The 21,482-nt window shown below is 37.3% G+C and overlaps 1 protein-coding gene across 6 annotated transcripts in view; it reads right to left on the reverse strand.

The window, feature by feature from the left end:
- Positions 1–21,482, reverse strand: part of LOC150109418 (basement membrane-specific heparan sulfate proteoglycan core protein-like) — a 1,783,738-nt gene that overhangs the window by 552,268 nt on the left and 1,209,988 nt on the right. For all 6 annotated transcript variants that reach the window (XM_090413063.1, XM_090413041.1, XM_090413033.1 and 3 more), the window contains one exon: positions 19,658–19,719. In XM_090413063.1, the coding sequence (XP_090269189.1) occupies positions 19,658–19,719 (62 nt within the window). The remainder of the gene's footprint in view (positions 1–19,657; positions 19,720–21,482) is intronic.

The following is a 21,482-nucleotide window of genomic DNA, read 5'->3' on the forward strand; positions in this document are numbered from 1 at the left end:
TGTATCAGCCATTCATTCTCTCATTTATGCAATATCACAACCTGTATGATATACTATTGCAAAGTGTTCGCTTAGTAATTCTACTATTTCAGCTGATTCAGTTACCTCCCGGCCATTGGCATTCCTTAGAATCATTTTGCCATATACATTTTTTTCTTTTACTTGCAGCATATCGAAAGAACTGTTTGGGATTCACTTTAGCTTACATTGCTAATTTCCTTTCATAATCTGCTTTTGCTTTTCTTACCACACTAGTTACCCTTCTGGTCTGTGCTTTATACTGTTCATGTGCCTGCAATTCACCTTTCTCCCTAAATTTCATCCACAATTGTTTTTCTTTTTTTGCAGCCCAAGCTTAATGGTGTTATTCATCCATTTAATCCCTACTTGATTTACTATCCAGACTTTAGGTATGCAGTCAGCCATTACCTCCCTCAAACGCTCCTTAACCACTTCCCATGCACTATCAACATCCAGCCCTTGCAGTTAACATGCCATGGCACTGATCCAAGCAATCTCCTAAGCTTGTCATACCAGTCTGGTAATTCCAGATGTACTCAATCTTAATTGAAAATTCCATACATTTAGCCACTTCCCAGGTCAAGCCCTTATGATACTCTCATCAATTGGTGGCAATATGGTCATATTCATGATAGTCAATTTCTCAGCTGCAATTACTAGGTCAAGCACTCTTGAACCTTTAATATATTCCATTACATGCTGTCTCAGGTAGTTATCCCTTAGTAACTGCATAAAATTCATTTCCTTCCTCACATTTGTCCTCTCCTCCCTTCAATCAATGTTACCATAGTTGAAATCCCCCATAACAATTACCAGTCCTCTGCTCATTGAGTGTATTCATCCCTAGATTGTAGCACAGTCTAGGTTGATGACAATACGTGTAGTAAGATGTGCATACACGTTTTGTAGCTGTTTCAGCTGTTTCAAAAATGGCAAGTGTGCTTGAAGAGTTTACACTCTCAAACAACAAGCTGTTTATTTTTATTTGGCAAATGGATTTCCTGTAATGGACATTTATAATGAGGAGTATCTGGTTTATGCTGAGAAGTGTTTGACATATGCAGTAATTCATAACTAGGTCCAGAAATTTTTCCAGGGATACTCAACAATTCATGATGAAGACTGATCTCAATCACCCTGTTTAAATTGTGAAAGAAGCCACTGTGAGATTAGTGGAAGAGATGATTTAAGATGACAGGTGAATAATATTAGACAACATAGGAAGTGCAATGCTGTTTTCATGGACTAGCCTACATCATAATACATGATCATTTAAATTTGAGGAACGGTGCACATAATGGTTGTGGTTACCCAGAGAAATGAGCTGCCTTCATCACAAAAGGAACCAAATGGGTCTGGCCTTACATCTTTAGCATTATTCAGATGAAGGAGAAGACATGTTAAAAAGGAATTTTATACAGAGGATGAATCGTAGGTTCTAGGTTCTTCACTACAAACCTGAATCAAATGTAGTATCCCACTTCACTGGCGAGCAAGAAGCTGGTTGTGCAATCAGCAGGAATGACATGCTTATAAGTCTTTCAGGATTCCCAGGAAGTAATAGCTCATTTTCAGAAACATGAAAACATGAGTACCACATTGTACTGTGAGATTTTATTTATCAAAGAAGCTCTTATCTTCAAACCAATGTTTTTAACGAATGGGTTCAGTCCTTCCAAAATAGACAAAACTGCATGTCTTCCCACACTAGATGCACAAGATCACAAAACTATTCTGATTCCTTACATATCTAGAGTACATTTGGAAAGATGACCAAAGTTCATCACAAATATAATCTAAATGCAATTGTCAAAACTATCCATCTACTAACAACCTTCATCCATTGTGTGGAATTATCATCCTCCTACACATATTGGGGGTTCATAAGGTTCCCTCTTGCCATAGTATTTAGGAGAGACTGGTAGTTCTATCAATCTCTATCATCTGTATAGCAAGTCAGGAATAGCAAACTATGCTCAGAAAGTTCCTTCACAATTGAAAAAGATAACCGTGCTGTATAGAAGTCAGTATCAAATATGAAACAATCCCTTAATTTCAGTAAGCATGAGTATAATAATTTGCCTAACTTCAGAGACAGTCATTCTAAGACAGTGATTCTAAGACCACATTTTTCTTAACTTATATGAATTATTTACATCAGACCACCACAGAGTCAAAATATCAAGTACCACCTCCAGAGTGTAGGCCACCCATGGTGGTCCATGGGAGATCGTACTGTTATGCAAAGAAATCATCTAACCATGCTTTAAACTCATTCATGGTTTCTGCATGCACACTTCCAGGCAAGGCATTCCATTCTCCATGCAAAGAACTTGCACCTTAATCCCCTATTCACTCACGCTTGATACAGCTTCCAGGGATGGCATCTTGTTCTACCCTTGTCACACTTGCTCAATGAAAAATCTCCTCAATATTAATCTAGTAACGCCCTCTCACTAAGTTATACATCTCAATCATATTCCATCTCCTTCAATATACAAGGTTCTGCAGGTTTACTACTCATTCTGTTCTCATATAACACAATCCACAGATATGAAACTGAAACATGGTGAACTCTCTTCTAACATATTCTCATTCCTCTGAAAACTAGGGGACCAAAATCAGCAGTCTTCTATATGGGACCTGATCAAGGTCTTATGCAAAAGTACTACAGCTTCTTTGCCTTAGCCTCTATATACAAGTTGCCCAGTCATGAAGTTACTTCACATGCAAACTTTATTTGTTTACACTTGGAAAAAGGATTAAACCAAGAATATAATTCCTTGGCATCTGTAATTTATAGTATAACTAAATGGAAAAACTCTCAACATCTATCTCTAATCCAGAGTATTTTACTAATAAGGTGTGATACCTTTTGGCTATTTATATATGAAAATATGACTGCTGCATTACTTCAACCTTGGTTTCCCTTCTGGGTCTGGCTCCCACCAAGGAGACCTCATATCAGGTTTGTTTCTCCAAGAAACATACTTCCGTAGATATAAAGAAAAACTTTAACAGATAGATATCCACTTCTTTCTTGTTAGAACTTTGGAAGATTTAACAGGGCTGGAGTAGGAGCCTGCCTCCTTAGGTCATTCTGTAATATCCAAAGTGATGCAGAATCTTGACAACAGACTGGAAATACTGTGGATGTGTAATAAAGTTTATAAATGTTTATACTCCATCCAATAGAACAGTTGGATGAAAATTATTCCAGGAATTAGAGCCATATTAATATGCTGTCCACTACATCATAGCAGTGCTTGAGACTGGGATATGGGGGGTATGCACAGTTAAAAACATGTCTTCACAATGCTCATCTAGTAGATATATGGAGGATTTATCTACTAGTTGACAAATTGGGAGGGGGGGCTTACAGATATGTGAATCAAGGTATTATTTGCCCATCTTGATTGAATTTATATTTCTTCTTCCCTTATTATAGTTTCTTTGCATGGAGGGTGGTTGAACCTTGGAATGCATTGCCTGAGAGAGTGGTTGGAGTGGAGACGGTTATTGGGTTCAAGGAGTGGTATGATAGACTTTGTATTTCCTAAAAACGACCTCCCACGATGAGCCTTTTAACTCCACGGAGGCCTGGATGATAATAATAATAATAGGATAATGCAGATAAAACATCTTGACATCAAAATATCAGATTATAATCCAGTTCTACTTAAGTTCCACTGAATGGAACAAGTAGAGATTGGTGCTGGAATGACAGCTTCCAAATTTTCCATCGATCTTTTCAACCAAATTCCAGACCCGGTTCAAATTGGAATAATGCAACCTGGAATTCGTATATATGTGGTTAAAATTAAAACAAGCAGTAAAACAGAATATGATAAGAAACAGAATAGAATCAGAAATAAGGGGGATGAAATGGTTTCAGTGATTGAGTTTATTCAACCAAAAATCATCGGAATAAGTGAAACATGGCTGAATGAAGATGATATTGTAATGGGAATAGAAGTGGAAGGATGAAGAATTTTTCAAGAGGATAGACAGGGCAAGAAGGGAGGGGGGGTGCTACCATTGATAGCAGGGGAATTAAGTCCATATAGGGTAGACATGAAAAGGGGAAATAGTGGTAATGGTTATGAGACAATGTGGTGTAATGTGGAGGTGAGGTTGAGAGGAAGACATACGAGGGTGATCTGAAAAGTTCTCGGCCTAATGAATGAAAAAAACGAATGAAAAAACAATTTATAATTTCCAAAATTATTTTTATTTTTCAACATAATTTCCCTTAAGACTAATACATTTATTCCAGTGATGATCTGGCACCATTATCCCATCCCTGTAGTGGTTCTCAGTAAAATCTGCAAAATACCTCTCTACAGCTGTAATCACCTCTTGATTCAAAGAAAAACACTGACCAGCAAGGAAGAGTTTTAGTTTTGGGAAGAGATAGAAGTCAGAGGGAAGTCAGATCTGGGGAATAGGGTGGATGTTCCAACAATTCATAGTGCAGATTCCTTAATTTTCCCATTGCCAAAACACCTTTGTGCGGAAGTGATTTGTCCTGTGAAAGATGATTTTTTTTCTTCTGCAAACTGGGTCTTTTCTCACTAATTGTTTCATCTAGGCTGGTTAAAATATCAGAATAATATTCCCCCAGTTATTGTTTTACCCTTTTCAAGATAATTAATAACAAAATGCCTTTAGCATCCCAAAACACTGATGCCATGACCTTTCCTGCTGATGGAACAGACTTTGTCTTCTTTGGTGCTGAACAACCAGCTTCTGTCCACTGTTGTGACTGTTGTTTGGATCCTGATCCTGGTGTGTAATGGTGAAATCCAAGTCTCATTCATAGTAATAAATCGATGCACAAAATCAGTTCTTGTTAAAATGTTACAAGCACTGTTCAGTGAAAATCACTGAACAGTGAAAATGGGCAGCAAGATGGGTACCACACTGAACTGACCATCTAAACAGCAAGATTGGTGCCGCGCTTGCTCAAAAGCATGGCACCCATCTTGTGCAAAGCTTTTTCATTTGCAATTCTTCATGCAAAATATATCCTACATGTTCTTTTTAATTGCCTATAGTCTCAGCAATTTCATGCACTTTGACTCGCTGGTCATCCAATACCATATTGTGCACACTCAATCAATGATTTTTGGTGTTGTTACACTTTTTAAACGTCCTTCACATGGATCATCTCGAAGTCTGGTACGGCCACATTTAAACTCAGCAGCTCATTTCTTAATTGTTGAAAACAAAGGAGAAGAATGCCCATAAATGTTTCTGAACTTTGAATGAATTTCTTTTGGTGTTAGACCTTCAATACAAAGAATTTTATAACCACACAATACTCAATTTTATCCTTTTCAAGGGATACAGACAACCGTTTTGCTTCAGACGGCTGAAGTATAAAACAAACTACTTGATAGAATGACTTGCAATTTTACATGGATGCTTGTGATAGATGTACAAATTTAGAAAAAAAAAAATCTTGCTGATAGTGTTGCCATCTATTGTCGAGGCCGAGAAATTTTCAGACCACCCTCGTATAACAAGGTGACAAATACCTTAAACAAGGTGTACTTAGATGTTGCAAAGGCTTTTGTGACAAAATAACAAATACGACAAATAACACACAACAAATAAATTGAAACGGATGGGATTGGATAACTGACTTCTGAGTTGGATAAGTATTAGAAAGTTTTATATGGGGGTGAATTATCCCGAAAGAGAGATATCACTAGTGGTTTGCTGCAGGGGTCAGTTTTGGGGCCATTGTTGTTCAATTTGTATGCTGATGATGCAAAACTGTGGAGAGCAATGCAGTGTAAAACTCAATTGTAGCTTAAAAATATCAAAGCGCTTTACACCGATTTTTACAGAGGTCAAGTCTCATGAGAACTGTTACAAAAATAACCTTGTTTGTCTCTACGTATTTTATGTTAAAGATTAATGTAAATAACCCTATGGGAATTAATTGTATTTACTGTTTTAACTAAAGTTTATAGAATGTCAAAAACAAAGGCAATGCTTTGCCATCGGAAGTTTTGTATAATAGCTATGTATAAGAGCACAAGAAAGTTGTTTACGATGAAGTGTGTGAGAAAGTTGTTTGTAAGCTCTGCGCATGAACACCTTCAAAGCTAGTATCAAAGAGGTCCGCTAGTTTTAGAGAAGTTTCCACTGCCCGATAAGACAAGGAAAAAAGAGTATACGAAGGAGAAAAAAACGAATGGGCCAACTTTAACAAAAGGATCAAGGAGAACTACTGATTTCTTCAGGGTGCAAGGTCCCGAGAAGGCAAAAATAAAAGGGGACTGAGCCGAAGATCGAGAGGAGTGTCCAGGTCCAGTTGCTGACAGAGGAGAGGTGAGATCCAATTGCCGAGAGAGAAGAGGCGAGGCCCAGTTGCTGACAGAGGAGAGCTGAGATCTAGTTGCCGAGAGAGCAGAGCCAAAGTACTGTTACCAAAGAGAGTCAGAGAAAAATTGGGAGAACAGCTGATGCCAAGTGCTGGTCGGATGTCCTAGTGCTGCAGGAAGTCAACGGAAGCCAAAAGCCACAGAATGATATTCCGACGAAGCACCCCTGAAACACAACTCTCCGGGCAGAAACCTAAAGCCTGTGATGATAGAAAACTATAGTGACTTTGATGTAGGGCCTATGGAAGGTGTCATGACAAAGAGTCTCCATAAGTGTATCCAATCTCTAATGTACATACTTTTTGTAATCTAAGAAGATATGTCATATATGGACTGATAAGAAATAGTAATAAGAAATATCTATAAGAGAGTCCTCTGATAGCCGAAGCTTATAGTTAAGTGCAAATAGACCATGACTGTTTGTGTAAAGTTTTACTGAAAGAATTTGTGTTAGAGAGAGAGAAATCAACCTGCCATATTACTGAGTTTTATGCCAATTAAAAGATATTAGTGGTGCAGGCTCAATAAAAAATAAATTTTCTAGTATCCATAGGTATAAGACTCATAGTGCGAAAGGTAGATAAACACAGTACGCAATAGTTTAAGCAAGAAAGATTATGAGAGAGAAAGAGCGCACTGCTAATTAGAATAATGGTATTTCAAAGGCACAGTAACCAAACAGGCTTTATAAATAACAAGTAATAGCAATACGCATATTACAGCAGGGTTAAGCAGATGGTATGGTCTGAAAGGAGGATTTGAATAAATTGCATGAATGGGCAGGTAAGTGGAACTATCAGTTCAATGTTGCAAAGTGCAATTTTTTTTTTGAGTTTGGGTAAGCAACAATGAGATGCAAAGTATACACTTGGCAGGGAAACTTTGAAGGAAGTAGAGAAGATGAAAAATCTAGGAGTGAGTGATGGTGGACAAGGATCTGAAATTCAGGGGCCACATTGCACAAGTTGTGAAGATGTCAACATCTGATAATGGCAATGATGCAGAAATACAGAAGTTATGATGCCATTGTATAAGGCCTTGATTAGGCCTCGTATGGATTATTGTGCATATATTTGATTGCTGGTTTTTTGTGATGATAAGGATACATTGGTAAGGGTCCAGTGAAGATTCACAAAGTTGGTCAGTCATATTCCTATTAGTGGTCCCTAACAGGCACTTAAGCACCCCACGACCTTTCTAAGTATTCTTGGACTTATGCCTAATGCAACCGTAACTTGAGGATAAGGAAGTTAAGCCCTATGCCTTCGGTGTGTCCATGTCTATTCACAGGGCCAGTTTGCCTGTTCTGGAGGATGAAAAACCAGAGTTTCCTTGTGAAAAAAACCCCTACCTCCATATGAGGCTAGCTAATTCACCTTAGAGTTATTATTATTTTTTTTTTAAATGGGAAGTGACCCTTCCCATAATGTACATTATAAATGTCTGCAAGGAGATGTGCTTTGCATCATTGGATACTAAGGCAAGTGATGTGAAGCTTGATCCACCTTTACCATGAGTTGCCCCAGTCCTGAAGATGCAAACTGTGTTTGCTTACACTTGGATAAAGGATTAAACTAAATATATATATATATATATCACCTTAAAGAGACCAGATAAAGGTTATCGCATCACTGATGGGAATCGAACCCATTTCTTTCTGACCTTTGGCTTTGTCAATACCGACTGAGCTATAGAGGCTCTACAACGTTGGTCAGTGGTCTTTAGAATGTGAAGTATGAGGATAAATTGAGAAAACGTAAGTTGCAGATCCTTGTGAATAAGAGGAAGAGGGGGGGGTTATGATTCAGACATAAGTCAGTCAGGGGAAATCAGGTCGACATGGAAGAGATTTTTCATAGAATGGGAGTGAAGGGGTAGAACAAGAGGCCATCCCTGGAAAATGTATAAGGAGGGTTGAGCAGAGGAGTAGGTTCTTTGTATGGAGAGTGGTTGGTAAGTGGAATGCATTGCCTGAGTGTGCTGAGGGAGTAGACACATTAAATCAATTTAAAGCACATTTGGATGAGCATCGTGTGCAATAGTGTGTACCTCCCATGATGAGTCTCTGACTCCATGAGGTCAAATGTTAATAATAATAAAGAAATGAGGAAAGGAACAGGATTTCTTTACAAGACAAGAAGACTTGTCTCAATACAAGAAGACTTGGTGAAGTGTTCTTTTTTTTTTTTTTTTTAAACATTCAATAGCAACCTGAACTGTACAAGTCCAGAAGAAATTCTTAGTATGGGAGGACTTTAGTAGGGTTTAGTGTAGTTTTTTTTTTTACCACTAGAGGTCAGGCTAAGTAAAAGATCAGTTACCATAGATTCAATTTACCTTTGTAGAGTGCAAGAGCATGTAGATTGTTTTCATATACACATGTATTTTTCTGATGATGACCTCAATACAGGGGTGGAAATGTCAATTGTTATTTTATTAATAATAAGTAAAATAATAATTTCAACACATGTGTTTTGTGTCACTATATTCATAAATATGAATGCTGATCACTGTGTAACCTTAAAAGAAAGTCTTTTACTTTTCAGTTTTTCAATTATGTTTGTCATATCTTTAATTTTCGCCCATGGGAATTTACAAGTTGTGACAACAAGTGCAAATTTTATGATTGAATCACTAAATCCTATCACCATTTGATAACTCAACATACCAAAGTGCATAACCTGACATTTATTAACACTGAAATGACAGTATTTTTGTATGTCTACAATTCCAGCCTATTGAAATCATTCTGCAAGTACTGCATGTCAGTAGCATTCTCAATTACCATGCTTATCCTTGTATCATCAGAAAATAGCTGTAGATCTTTGGAATGAAAAAATAGTTGGAACGAAAGTGCCGAACCAAAGAAAGATGAATGACAGTAAAAGTTAGAAGAATGATAGCGAAAGTTGGACGCATGTTAGTCCGAAGCTACAGAAACAAAGAAAGATAAACGAGAGTGAAAGTGAGAAGAATGATAGTGAAAGTTGGACGTATGTTGGACCAAAAGTACGGAAACAAAGAAGGATGAATCAGAGGGAAAGTGAGAAGAGGGGGGGTCGAGAGTTAGAAAGATTTAATGATAGATAGAATGTGACGTGAGGTTCGGAGGGTGAATTGGATTGGATGAAGCAAGAAATGAAATGGATGCGGAATGAAATTAAGAGAATTCAGGTCAAAACTATTAAAATAAATCGTGATGGCATGAAAGAGTTAATGAAAGATGAGCGAGTGGCGTTGTATGGCGACTCCATTATTAATGGTGTGCTAGAGGATAAAATGCACAAGTTTGGTTTTCCAGGCGGTAAAATGAGTAGAGTGATTGAGGCATTGAATATGAGGTGGGAGCGAGCAAAAGAGTTAATTGTATTAATTGGTACAAATGATTTGAGAGAGAACAAAGAGCATGTCAAAATGAATGTCAGGAGACTGCTTGGAAAGATAAAAGAGAATAGTTTGACAGGAAGGGTAGTCAGTGTGTTGCCTAGGTATGATTGTGTTGAAATGAGGCGGAGAGCAAGGATTATGAATGATATCTGGCTGAAATGTGTGTGGAGATGGGAGTACAGTTTGTTAATGTGTGGAATGAGTTTGAGGGATGAAGTGAGCTGTATGGGAGCGATGGACTGCATTTGAGTGGTTATGGTGCGAGTCACTTGGAGAGACTACTGCTGGAAAGTAGAGAAGTGAATAGAGAGAATGAATCAGATCGAGAGGGGAATGATGTGGAAGAGCAGGAGAGTAAGACAGGAGAGTTTGAAGAAGTGGAAATGAATGGGGAAGTGAGTGGTATGAGTACAGAAAATGAGAGAATGGGTGTGCAAGAGGAGCAGAGAAATGGGGAGGCTCAGGGTGGACAGGGGTACACAGCGTGAGAAAGGTGGATGCTCCAAGAGGAGGTGAGAGCATGCGTAGGCAGGAAAGTAATGGGATGACCAGGGATCAAGAGGAAACAGATGGAATTGCAAAGGGTTCTAAAATGAAGAAGCAGAAAGGGAAATGGCCCCAGTCCAGCATGGAGAGATCACTTTGAGTGGGTGGTATCAGTGGAACTAGCTCTAGATCCAGAAATGAGTTGTTGTGTTTGTATACCAATGCCAGAAGTATAAGAAACAAGGCAGATGAAATGGTTGCATAATTGCGTCTGTGCACCCAGAGATTGTCGGAATAAGTGAGACATGGTTAGATGAGGACGACATCCTGACAGAAATAGATATGGAAAGGAATGATGTGTTTCATGAGGATTGAAGGGGTAAAACGGGAGGGGAGTGCTATTGATGATAGAGAAAGAGTTATGTCCATACAAGGTAGAGATGCAAGAGGGAAATAGGGCCAGTGGTTTTGAGGCAGTATGGTGTGAGATAGAGGTGAATAGAATCAAATGCTTGGTGGGATGTTGTTATAGACCTGGTAATGTGGATGGTGGTGATAGTGAAATGTATAGTCAAATAAGCCAAGCAAATAAGTAAAGGGTGATCATTATGGGTGATTTTAATTATGGCAATATAGACTGGAATGAAGAGATAGCAACTGGAAGTAAAAAAAATGAGTTTCTTGAGTTTTTGAGGGATACCAACCTCAGACAGCATGCAACAGAGGGTACACGAGGATTAAGGGTCTTGGATTTGGTCATCTCATCGGAGGATGTAATTATCAATGAGGTGTCAAATCATCCACCAATTGGTGAAAGTGACCATGAAGTGATTACCTGGGTGGTTGCCAGCAGTGCAAGGACCCCTGTGAAAAAGGGTATATGTGGAACTACAAGGGGGGGTGATTATGAAGAGCTCAGGTGACAGCTTGCAGGTGTAGCATGGAATGAGGAGTTAGCTGGAAAAGAGATCAATGCAGCTTGGGGGATTTTCAAAAACTATTTAGTAGATGCAATGTCTAAATGTATACCATGGATGAGAAGGTTAAATAAGGTAGGTGTGAGATGGATGAATAAAGAGGTTAAGCATGCAATACAGAGAAAAAGAGAATTGTGGAGGCAGCATAAGAGAAGTGGAAGTAACCAATTTCATGAGGTCTACAAAGACCAGGCAAGGAGGGTGACTTGGTTGGAGAGGTATGAACAGCAGTTAGCTAATGAAGCGAAAAAGAATCCTAGGTAGTTCTTTTGATATGTAGCCAGCAAAAGAAAGAATGATTATGGAAGGATGACATTGATTGGAGGAAATGGTATAAAGACAGCTGTGTGGTGGAGATACTTAATGAGCAGTTCATAAAGATCTTTCAATCTTGTGAATGTGACTTCATGGAGAGATTGAGAGCAGTTGATGATGGGAAGGAAAGACTGACTAAGTGAGCAAGAGGTGTTTTGGGAGTTGAGTAAACTAGATGTAAATAAGGCTGTGGGACTTGATAATATATCACCACGTATTCTGAAGGAATGTGCCAGAGAGTTGACACCTGCCTTGACATATTTTTATAATATGAGTCTTGCACTTGATCAAGTTCCTAAAGAGTGGAAGGAGGGCAAGATTGTGCCACTTCATAAAGGAGGTGATCGAACTCAAGCATCAAACTAAAGGCCTATCTGTGTGTCAGGTGTTGTGGTCAAGTTGTTGGAGAAGCTTGTGAGAACTAGGATCCAGAGTTGGGTTGACAACAATGGTATAATCTTTGATGGACAGCATGGATTTGCTAAAGGGAGGGCATGTTTTAGTAATCTACTTACTTATTACAATAAAGTAACATCTTCCTTGGACAGAAGAGAAGGATACACAGTAATATACTTGGTTTTTGCAAAGGCTTTTGATAGAGTATCTCATGATAAGTTGACAGTCAAACTAGAGCAGATGGGGTTGGATATTAGATTAGTGCATTGGATTGGAGACTGGCTATCTGATAGGTATCAACAAGTTGTGTATGGGAGTGTAATATCGAAGAAAAGGAAAGTCACTAGTGGAGTGCCTCAGGGGTCTGTTTTAGGGCCATTACTATTTAACTTGTATATTAATGATATTGACAAAGATTTGGATGGAGATATTGAGTTGTTTGCAGATGAAGCAAAGTTGGGATGAACCATAAAGAGTAGTGAAGATGTTGTGGCCTTGCAAGAAGACTTGAATAAATTGAGTGTTTGGGCAAACAAATGGAGATGCGAGTTCAATGTTGCAAAATGTAAGGTTTTAAAATTTGGAAAACAAAGATGGGATGCAGAATTTATGCTTGGTGAGAAGATATTGTTGGAAGTAGAGGAAATAAGAGATCTGGGGGTGATAGTGGATAAGGATCTAAAATTTAGGGGACAGATAGCCAAAATTGTGAAGACAACACAAAGACTTCTGGGAATGATGCAGAGGACACTGACATGTAGAAGTAAGAAGATTCTTGTTCCATTGTATAAGGCTTTGATTAGGCCACACATGGACTATTGTGCCCAGATTTGGTCACCTGTTTTCAGAAGGATGAAGAGATGTTGGAAAGGGTCCAAAGGCGACTGACTAAGGTAGTTTCTGAACTCTGGAATGTCAAGTATGAGGAAAGATTGAAAAGATGTAATTTGCAGAGTCTAGTAGAGAGAAGGAAGAGGGGAGATATGATAGAGACCTAGAAGTTGGTAAGGGGTTGTAATATGATCAATGGTGGAAAAGTTCTACAGAGAATAGTGGGTGATCAGGGGAGAACCAGAGGTCATCCCTGGAAACTGTATAAAGAGGGCGTGAGTAGGGGAGTGAGAGGCAGGTTTTTTTCGTGCAGAGTTATGAGTGATTGGAATGCCTTGCCTGAGAGTGTGGTGTCTGCAAGGAGTTTGAATGTGTTTAAGCCACGGTATGATGAGATGTGTGTGAGATAAAAGGACCTCCTAGATGAATCTTTGACTCCATGAGGTCTTGTTTAATAATAATAATCTCCTGTGAAATCCTTTCCAATGTCATTAATATGAAAATTAATAATGGACTCTGGTCTGATCCTTTATGTACACCACTTGTCACCTTAAATTTTCCAAACTCACATATACCATACACCATTTTTTGATATCTGTCAGTCAGCCATCTATTATCCAAGCTAAATGTTTATAATCCAATCCTACATCCTGAAGCTATGTAATTGCTTTCTATACTCTATCCTCTCAAATGTCTTAGCATGTCCAAAAGTCATTAGCAATTCCAAAAGTATCATGGCGATGTTCATTTCCCCTTATATAACTCAACTATAAAATTATAAAATGCGAGCAAGTTACCCAAACATGACCTTTCCTTAGCACTTAGTAAAATCATGCTGTTCATTACGAAGTATAGATTCTCTGTCAACCCATGTCTGACTGCGAAATGGGTGCTTTTACAAAACCTTCACCGCCACTTCAGAGATACTGATAGGTCAACAGTGTTTGCAACACATCAGTCTTTGCACCACTCTTATACCATTCTTGCAGAATCTTTCCTATGCTGAGACTCAAATCATACAGCCTAGTCAAGTGCTCATCCCAGTGCTTTCCAAACTGGGCGATGTGACACACAGTTTGGTACCTGCTGTCCTATTAAACAGCTCCTAAGTTATTAGGACACAAATACTCACTAAATAGTTTTATCCTAACTACTTATTATTATTATTTGACACCTCCAGGGAGTCTAAAGAACTCATCGAGGGAGGGTACCTGCTCTACAACTCTGTCTCCACACTCAATCCACCAACTGCACCAACGACATCTACCGCCGACCACAATCACTAGTATTTCCACAGATAATCACAAACATCCATGCCCACGGTGAGATTTGAACCCACAGCCTTTTGGCTGGGGAGCGGATATGCTAACCACTTGGCCAGCCAGGCTGGCAAATTATTAAATGGAACTGGTAGGTATTTCTTGAAATCACAATAAGTACTGAGACAAAAGCTACCGCCGACCACAATCACTAGTATTTCCACAGATAATCACAAACATCCATGCCCACGGTGAGATTTGAACCCACAGCCTTTTGGCTGGGGAGCGGATATGCTAACCACTTGGCCAGCCAGGCTGTCAAATTATTAAATGGAACTGGTAGGTATTTCTTGAAATCACAATAAGTACTGAGACAAAAGTTACTGAGACATTAAGGGTGTTGTGAACCAAGAGTTTGGGAACCTCTTCCCTACCAATTCAGATCAACGCTTAGCATCTGTACTAATATCCCATCACTGGATACTGACAAATGTTTATTCAGTCCATGAAACAGCACTACTCCTCTTATTCATGCTCCCAAGTTATTTCATCCACTGAAGAATCAGTAGCATTGAGCTCCATATTGCATACACCAGGCTGATAGTATTTAGCAAAATGTGCATTCATTAGCTGAACAATCTTTTTTGCACCTACTATCCATATACCATCTTTATTCTTTCACATTCTTTCTTTCTTTTAATTTGCAACATAACAGGAGAATTCTTTTGGATTGTGTTTATTTTGCAGAGCCAGTTTCTTTTCATGCTCACACTTAATTTTTTGTACAATACTCTTAACTTTTCTGCCTATGCCTTATAATTTTCATAACTGGCATCATCCTTATGTATTCCTTCCCTGCCATCTTTTTTTTTTTTTTAAAGCGTATCTTGCTTAACTCTGTGCACATTCCTATCCTATTGATTCTTTGAAATTTAGGGACACATTGCAATACTGCACCATTAATGTTTTCTAATACTTCCTATGCACTTCCAACATCTTTCTCATCTAGCACTAATATCCACTAATATTATGATCAGGTCTAACACTCTTTGACCTCAAGTTCTTTCCATCATATGCTGCTTAAGGAAGTAATCTTCAATAGTTCAGCACATTCAAATTCATTCTTTTTCATGAGATTTTCCAAATCAGTGTTCAAATAATTAAAGTCATTCATCATGATTACTCATTTAGCACCCAACAGGTGATTTAGCAATCAGATGATGATGCATTTCATCACCATCTACAACTTATCCGCTAAGTCTGTAACCTCCACTCACCATGTATTTGATCATGATAGACATCAGATAGCTTCAAAATCACTGCTACATAGAAAATTATTACTAATATTGCAATCATAGCTCTTTACCCTGACTGGACTCAAATCATTCCCTCCTATCTTGTCCATCTTTCCTAAAAATACTGTATCCATTATATTCAATACCACTAGTATATCTGCCTCAGAGAGCCTGGTTTCACTCATGCCAATAACATGAGACCAAAAAGTATTTGGCAAGGCAACAAACTCAATCCCATTGTTTTTGATACTCCTGATGTCTGTCTAGGACATAAGACATAAGTTGCCTCCACGTTTTTTTTTTTTTTTGTGTATACTCATCTCTGCAGTCTGCATGACCTCATTTGGAAAACTTTCAAACTATTAATATTTAACGCTTCACTTACAGAGACATTCTTTCACATACTTAAGTCCAAACAAAATGAAAATGCAATGATCTTTGCATCATAATGACTTCAATGATTAAGCACATTTGTAACATTAGCACAGTTGCATTCTTCACATATGATCTAATTTCCCCTCAGTCACTCACTCACTTTCTGTATTAGGTCTCATACCAATAAATAATTTCTCCAGATTCCTGATACTAAATGATTTTAAGGGCAGGGCATTCTTTCATACAAATCGATTCTTTTCTCAAACTCACTGCATACATCCAAAAGCACACAACCATTTCTTCTTAACCATTCTATAGGGGGATGTGATTGAGACATATAAGTTAAGCAGGGGTTCTTATCAGGTTGACATGGAAGAGATTTTTCCATAGAATGGAAGGAGGAGGAGGAGGGGCGGGTAGAATAAGAGGCCATTGCTCGAATCTGTATAACGAGGGTGTGAACAGATGATTGAGGAACAGGTTCTTTGCATGGAGAGTGGTTGGTGAGTGGAATGCATTGCCTGAGTGTGTTGTGAATGTAGATACATTGAATCAATTTAAGGAATGGTTGGATGAACATTGTGTGCAATAGTGTGTACCTCCCATGATGTCTCTGACTCATTGGAGGTCAGACAATAATAATAATCACAACTCATAAACTAACTAATTTTTTAATCTGTAACCAGTTCGACCTATTTAACCTCTTAGCTGTGATTTGACTTCAACCTGAATTTAACCACTCCCCTTTTATTCCCAAGCCCAACCTCTTCACTTTGACTATCCTCTCATTCATTACCTTTTCTGATGTTCATGTTTCGCACATTACCGATCAACTTTGACTCTTCCTCTTTCCTTGGATGCCTTGCATAACCATTCGCTTATTTCACCTTTCACTCCTCCGATCTCTCACTGTTTGTCCATCCCTGTACATTTATACCTATCATTGTCATTCCTTTTCAAGAAATGGCATTGGTATGCTAAAGGGAGGTCATGTTTGAGTAAGTTTGTTCATAAGTTATAACATTACAGTTCAGTTGGATAAAGGGAATGAATGCAGTATGATAATGGTTTTTGCCCCCAAGGAGATGCCAGAGAAACAAGTATAACAAAGAATATTTATTATTGTTGTTTACCATAATAATTATAATAGAATATATAGGATTGGAATACAAATTATTGACTTGGATAAATGAGTGACTGACAAACAGGTATCAGAAAGTGGATATGGGTGTGTGTGGGTGGGGAGAGGAACTGCCATATTTAAGGTCAGTGGTGTACTCCAGAGATCCATTGTCAGACTTTTGTTGTTCAATCTATACATTAATGACATTAGAAAGGACTTAACAGGAGATGGTAAAAACTGTTCGTTGATGATGATGCAAGGTTAGGCAGGGCAATATGGGACTCTACTAATAAGAAGAATGCAGAATGATATGAATAGGCCAGAACTGTGGATAATGACACGACTCAATTCAATGTTAGTATGTGTAAATTTGTGCATATTGTTGTGATAGGATTTCCAGTGGCATATTATACTGGTAGGATTATGCTCAGAAAAACTGATGGGACCAGGGATCCTGAAGTTATGGTGGATAGAAAGTTGAAGTCAAAAGATCACATAGAAAAAAATTGCAAATACAACCCAGAGGATAATTGTAATAGTGGAACAAACACTGCATGTATAAGGATAAGGAACTAATTTTTCTTCTTTACAAGGCAGTGATACAGCCTCACCTGGACTATTGTGTTCAGATTTGATCTCTTGGGTGTTCCCAGGGGATAAAGAAGCTATGGAGAAGGTGAAAGAAGAGTTACAAAAATAATGTTGGGATTACTGAATGTAGATTATGAGAGCATGGAATGCAGACACTAGTAAACGAGGAAAAGGGGTGATATGATAGGGACTTATACATTTCTGAAAGAGTGCTTTAGGATATCAGTTGTTAGAATTTTACTTCATATGCAAGGTTGGGAGAGGACAAGCAATCTGTGGAGATAGTTTGTATTTGGTAATGAAGGGAGAGAGCAAATTTTTTTCTCTCACAGAACGGTGAATGAATGAAACATTTTGCCTTTTGAAGTGGTGAGCATATCAAGTCTGAATAAGTTTAAGAGAAACTTAATGTGTGTTGTTTGGGTGATGTATATCACCTTCCTTGATGAGTCCTCGACTCTCTGTAGGTATCTGATGATGATGATAATGCCAATTTTAAAGTGAACTGTGTTACAACTTTTCCATTCATTTACTACTCTCCAATAAATTGGTCACAGGAGTGAATTCTACTGAGGGTGTAGATATTTATTAATGTCTTTATATGGTAGATTAATTTGTAAAAAATTAAAGATGGAAACAAACTTATGTGAAGTAAATTTATCAGATGTAAAATTTTCACCAAAGTATCAAAGGCATCTTTAATATTTATACAAAGAAACAAAATAAAATGCAAAGCACCACTACAGAGTAAGATAACAGATGGCCAATAAATTTCTAATTAAAGTATGTACACACACACAAAATAAATATAATAAGACAATCAGGAATTTGCATAAAACTGATACAATAATATTTCCCATAAAGTGAGTACCTGAAGGCCACCAGATCTGTTTAAGTTCATTTGTATAGGTCATTTAACTTTCTTATTTTATATATGTGTGTATATATATATATATATATATATATATATATATATATTTTTTTTTTTTTTTTTAAATTTAGAATTTACTGACTTATTGACTTACTGAAAATTTTATATTAATAAATTTACTTCACATAAGTTTCCATCTTTAATGTTTTCCAAACATGACAGCTTACTTGCTTATATTGAAGCAGAAAATTAATTTCATCACCTAGTATAAGGTCAGCATCCTCTCTACTTAAGGCTTTAACTGGCTTCCAGATGAACTAGCCTTATCTGATCCATGGTACCATCATAGTAGGATTAAAGTCTCAAGTGGGTAGGAGCCGCATAAAAAAAAAAAAAAAAAAAAATACCAAACTCTTTCATGCTCCAGTTGAAATAAAACTAATATGTTATTTTCATGATATACATGCATATTTTGGGAGTAAAATGCTAGATCCAATACAATCACCAGTATTTTTCAATTAGTAGCTGATGCACTTAGTACAGCAGTCACCTATTGTCAACCTTTCTCAAGCAAGCACAAAAGTCATTTTACAATCATTTGTCAAATTACAAACTTTTGGGTCATGTTTTATATTTCAGCTTTCATGCAAATATAATGGAGAAAATCAGTTTATTTGATTTCAAGTTAATGTTTGAGTAATAAATTTAAAAAAATAATAAAAATAAAAAGCATTGTGCCTAGCAGTATAAGGTAAAATAAATAGTCTAGAATCTAGGAATAAAACTAAATTTCAGTAGTAACAATTTTATTTTGTGCTTGACTTATAATATTTTCACCAAGCCAGACTTTCAACAATTTACATAAAGCCTTGAGATTTCCTTTCAGTGTGGCTGTGTAGTGAGAAATATTGTAGAAATAACTATTATTTGAATAAAAAAAAATAAAAATAACTTCGAACATAAAAATACTAAATATTACATTTCAATCTTTAAGTCAATGTTATCCTCATAAATATAGATATAGAAAATGCAAATCAATCCAACATTGCAGTATGGTTTAACTATAATAAGAATCAACTCATTAACCTGGAGTATTAGATTGACCTCTCTGCAAATAATTGCAACAAAGTAATCGAGAAATTACGGGCTAAGAGTAGGAGATCACAGTATTACAAATGACCTATAGTACTGTTTTCATCCTTCAGTAAGTAACTAAATTTAATTATTTTGCTGAATTTATTGTGGATGTTTAAATATCAGATGTTCAAGATTAGAATACAGCTTGAAAATTTAAAATTATGATTGTGTGTTGTGCTGATGCATTTTAATACTTACCTCTAGTAGGCTCACATCTACCTCCTGGCTGCACAGGATTACCTCTATATCCAGTACTACATCTAAGAATTAAAAAAATGTGTTATTTTTACTACAACAGCTGCAGCGTTGTTTAAAATGAAGTGTAAATGAATAAATAAGTTAAATACAAAAATCCAATGGGAATTCATTATGATTCGGGCTTTCATATATTATTTCCAATAGAGGTGAAAATTAAAATCAGTGGAATAAAACAGACCAGTTGGTGTAAAGTTCCATGAGAGAGACTGGTTAGAGACAGAAAATAAATTTAAAATGATGAGAATATACAACTTTCTATAGAGCAGTGTAGTTAAAGGGGGGGGGGTCTTGTTTCAGTAATTTGGTCACATTTCGTAACAGTGATAGCTGTATTGGAGACAGGAAATGCTTAAACAGTAACTGTTTCTAAATTTAGAAAAGATTTCAGCTGTGGAAACCGAATACATAAGGATGAATACTCAATTCATAACCTAGCTGTAGTGGTGGCTAGCCAATAGGAAACAGTTGTGCATGGAGATGCACTGTCTTGAAAGGGAACAATCAAAAAAGCAGGGTGCTGTTCTGGGACCTCTGCTGTTTAATCTATATAATGATGATATATTTCAGTCATGTGCAGATAATGCTATTTTGGGAAGAGTAGTTTCAGGGATTCTGATGTAGCATTGTTACAAGAGGATTTGAATAGGTTAGTACACAGGGCAGGTGAATGGATTGATGCTAAGTGTAAAGTCATACACTTTAACCAGAGAAAATATGTATTGGGTACTGTGCAGGAGCAACTTTGCTTTAGGAGGCAAGGAGTCAGTGTTGGTGGAGTTCAAGAGACACATCATAAAAGTTAACTAGAAAATGCTGCAATAATGAGAAGGATGCTGATAAATGAGGATGATGTGATAGTTCCACTGTATCAACCACCAAAATCAGGCCACATCTGAATTTCTGGGTGATAAGAAAACTGAAACACTGTCACAGTTTTAAGGAAAAATGTTCTACAAAAAATCAGCAGGTAAGAAAGATGTGATATGAATGAGACATAATTTGAGGAGAGAATCCAAGCAAACAGATAAGGGAGAGATGCACAAAAGGAGAATTTACACACACACACACACACACACACACACACACACACACACACACACACAGGGAACGAGTAGAAGATGCCAGAGCGAATGGAGAATGCTCCAACGATAAATATGGTAATCTCTAACATAACTAAATTGTGAGAGTTTGGGTGTCTCATGATGAATTTTCCAATTCCACAGAAGCTCAGAAATACCAAACCCTGCATAACATCACTAAATCACACAACTTCATAACATACAGCAAATAAATATCCCACTAAATATCTCATTCTATTTATATCATGTCACACTACTTCAAAATCATTATCACTATTTCCCATTGTATCTCCACATGTGGACACAATTCCTCTTCTATTATCAACAGCAGTCCCCCTTCTTGGAAAACATCATATACCCACTGCTTTACCTGTTAACATATAATTCTTATCCAATCATTTTGATTTACTATTATTATTAGCCTCAATGGAGTCCTTAGACTCATCAACAGAGGCCTTAAACATCATGCCAAGCACTATCCAACATTAGCACAGTATCTATCATACTTAGAATTGAAATCATTCACAGTCATAGCACCCAACAACAGACTCTGACAACCCATTCCATTCATTTACCACTCTACACATGAAAAATATAATCCAGACACCCCTGGCTAACTACACACTTACTCAGTTTCCAAGGATGCCCCCCACACACAGTTCTTCTCAATCATATCACTCATTTTC

This window comes from Typopeltis vanoorti, chromosome 2 (genome assembly GCF_054136105.1).
Source record: "Typopeltis vanoorti isolate ZY-2024b chromosome 2, IOZ_Tvanoo_1.0, whole genome shotgun sequence".
Classification (NCBI taxonomy): Eukaryota; Metazoa; Arthropoda; class Arachnida; order Uropygi; family Thelyphonidae; genus Typopeltis; species Typopeltis vanoorti.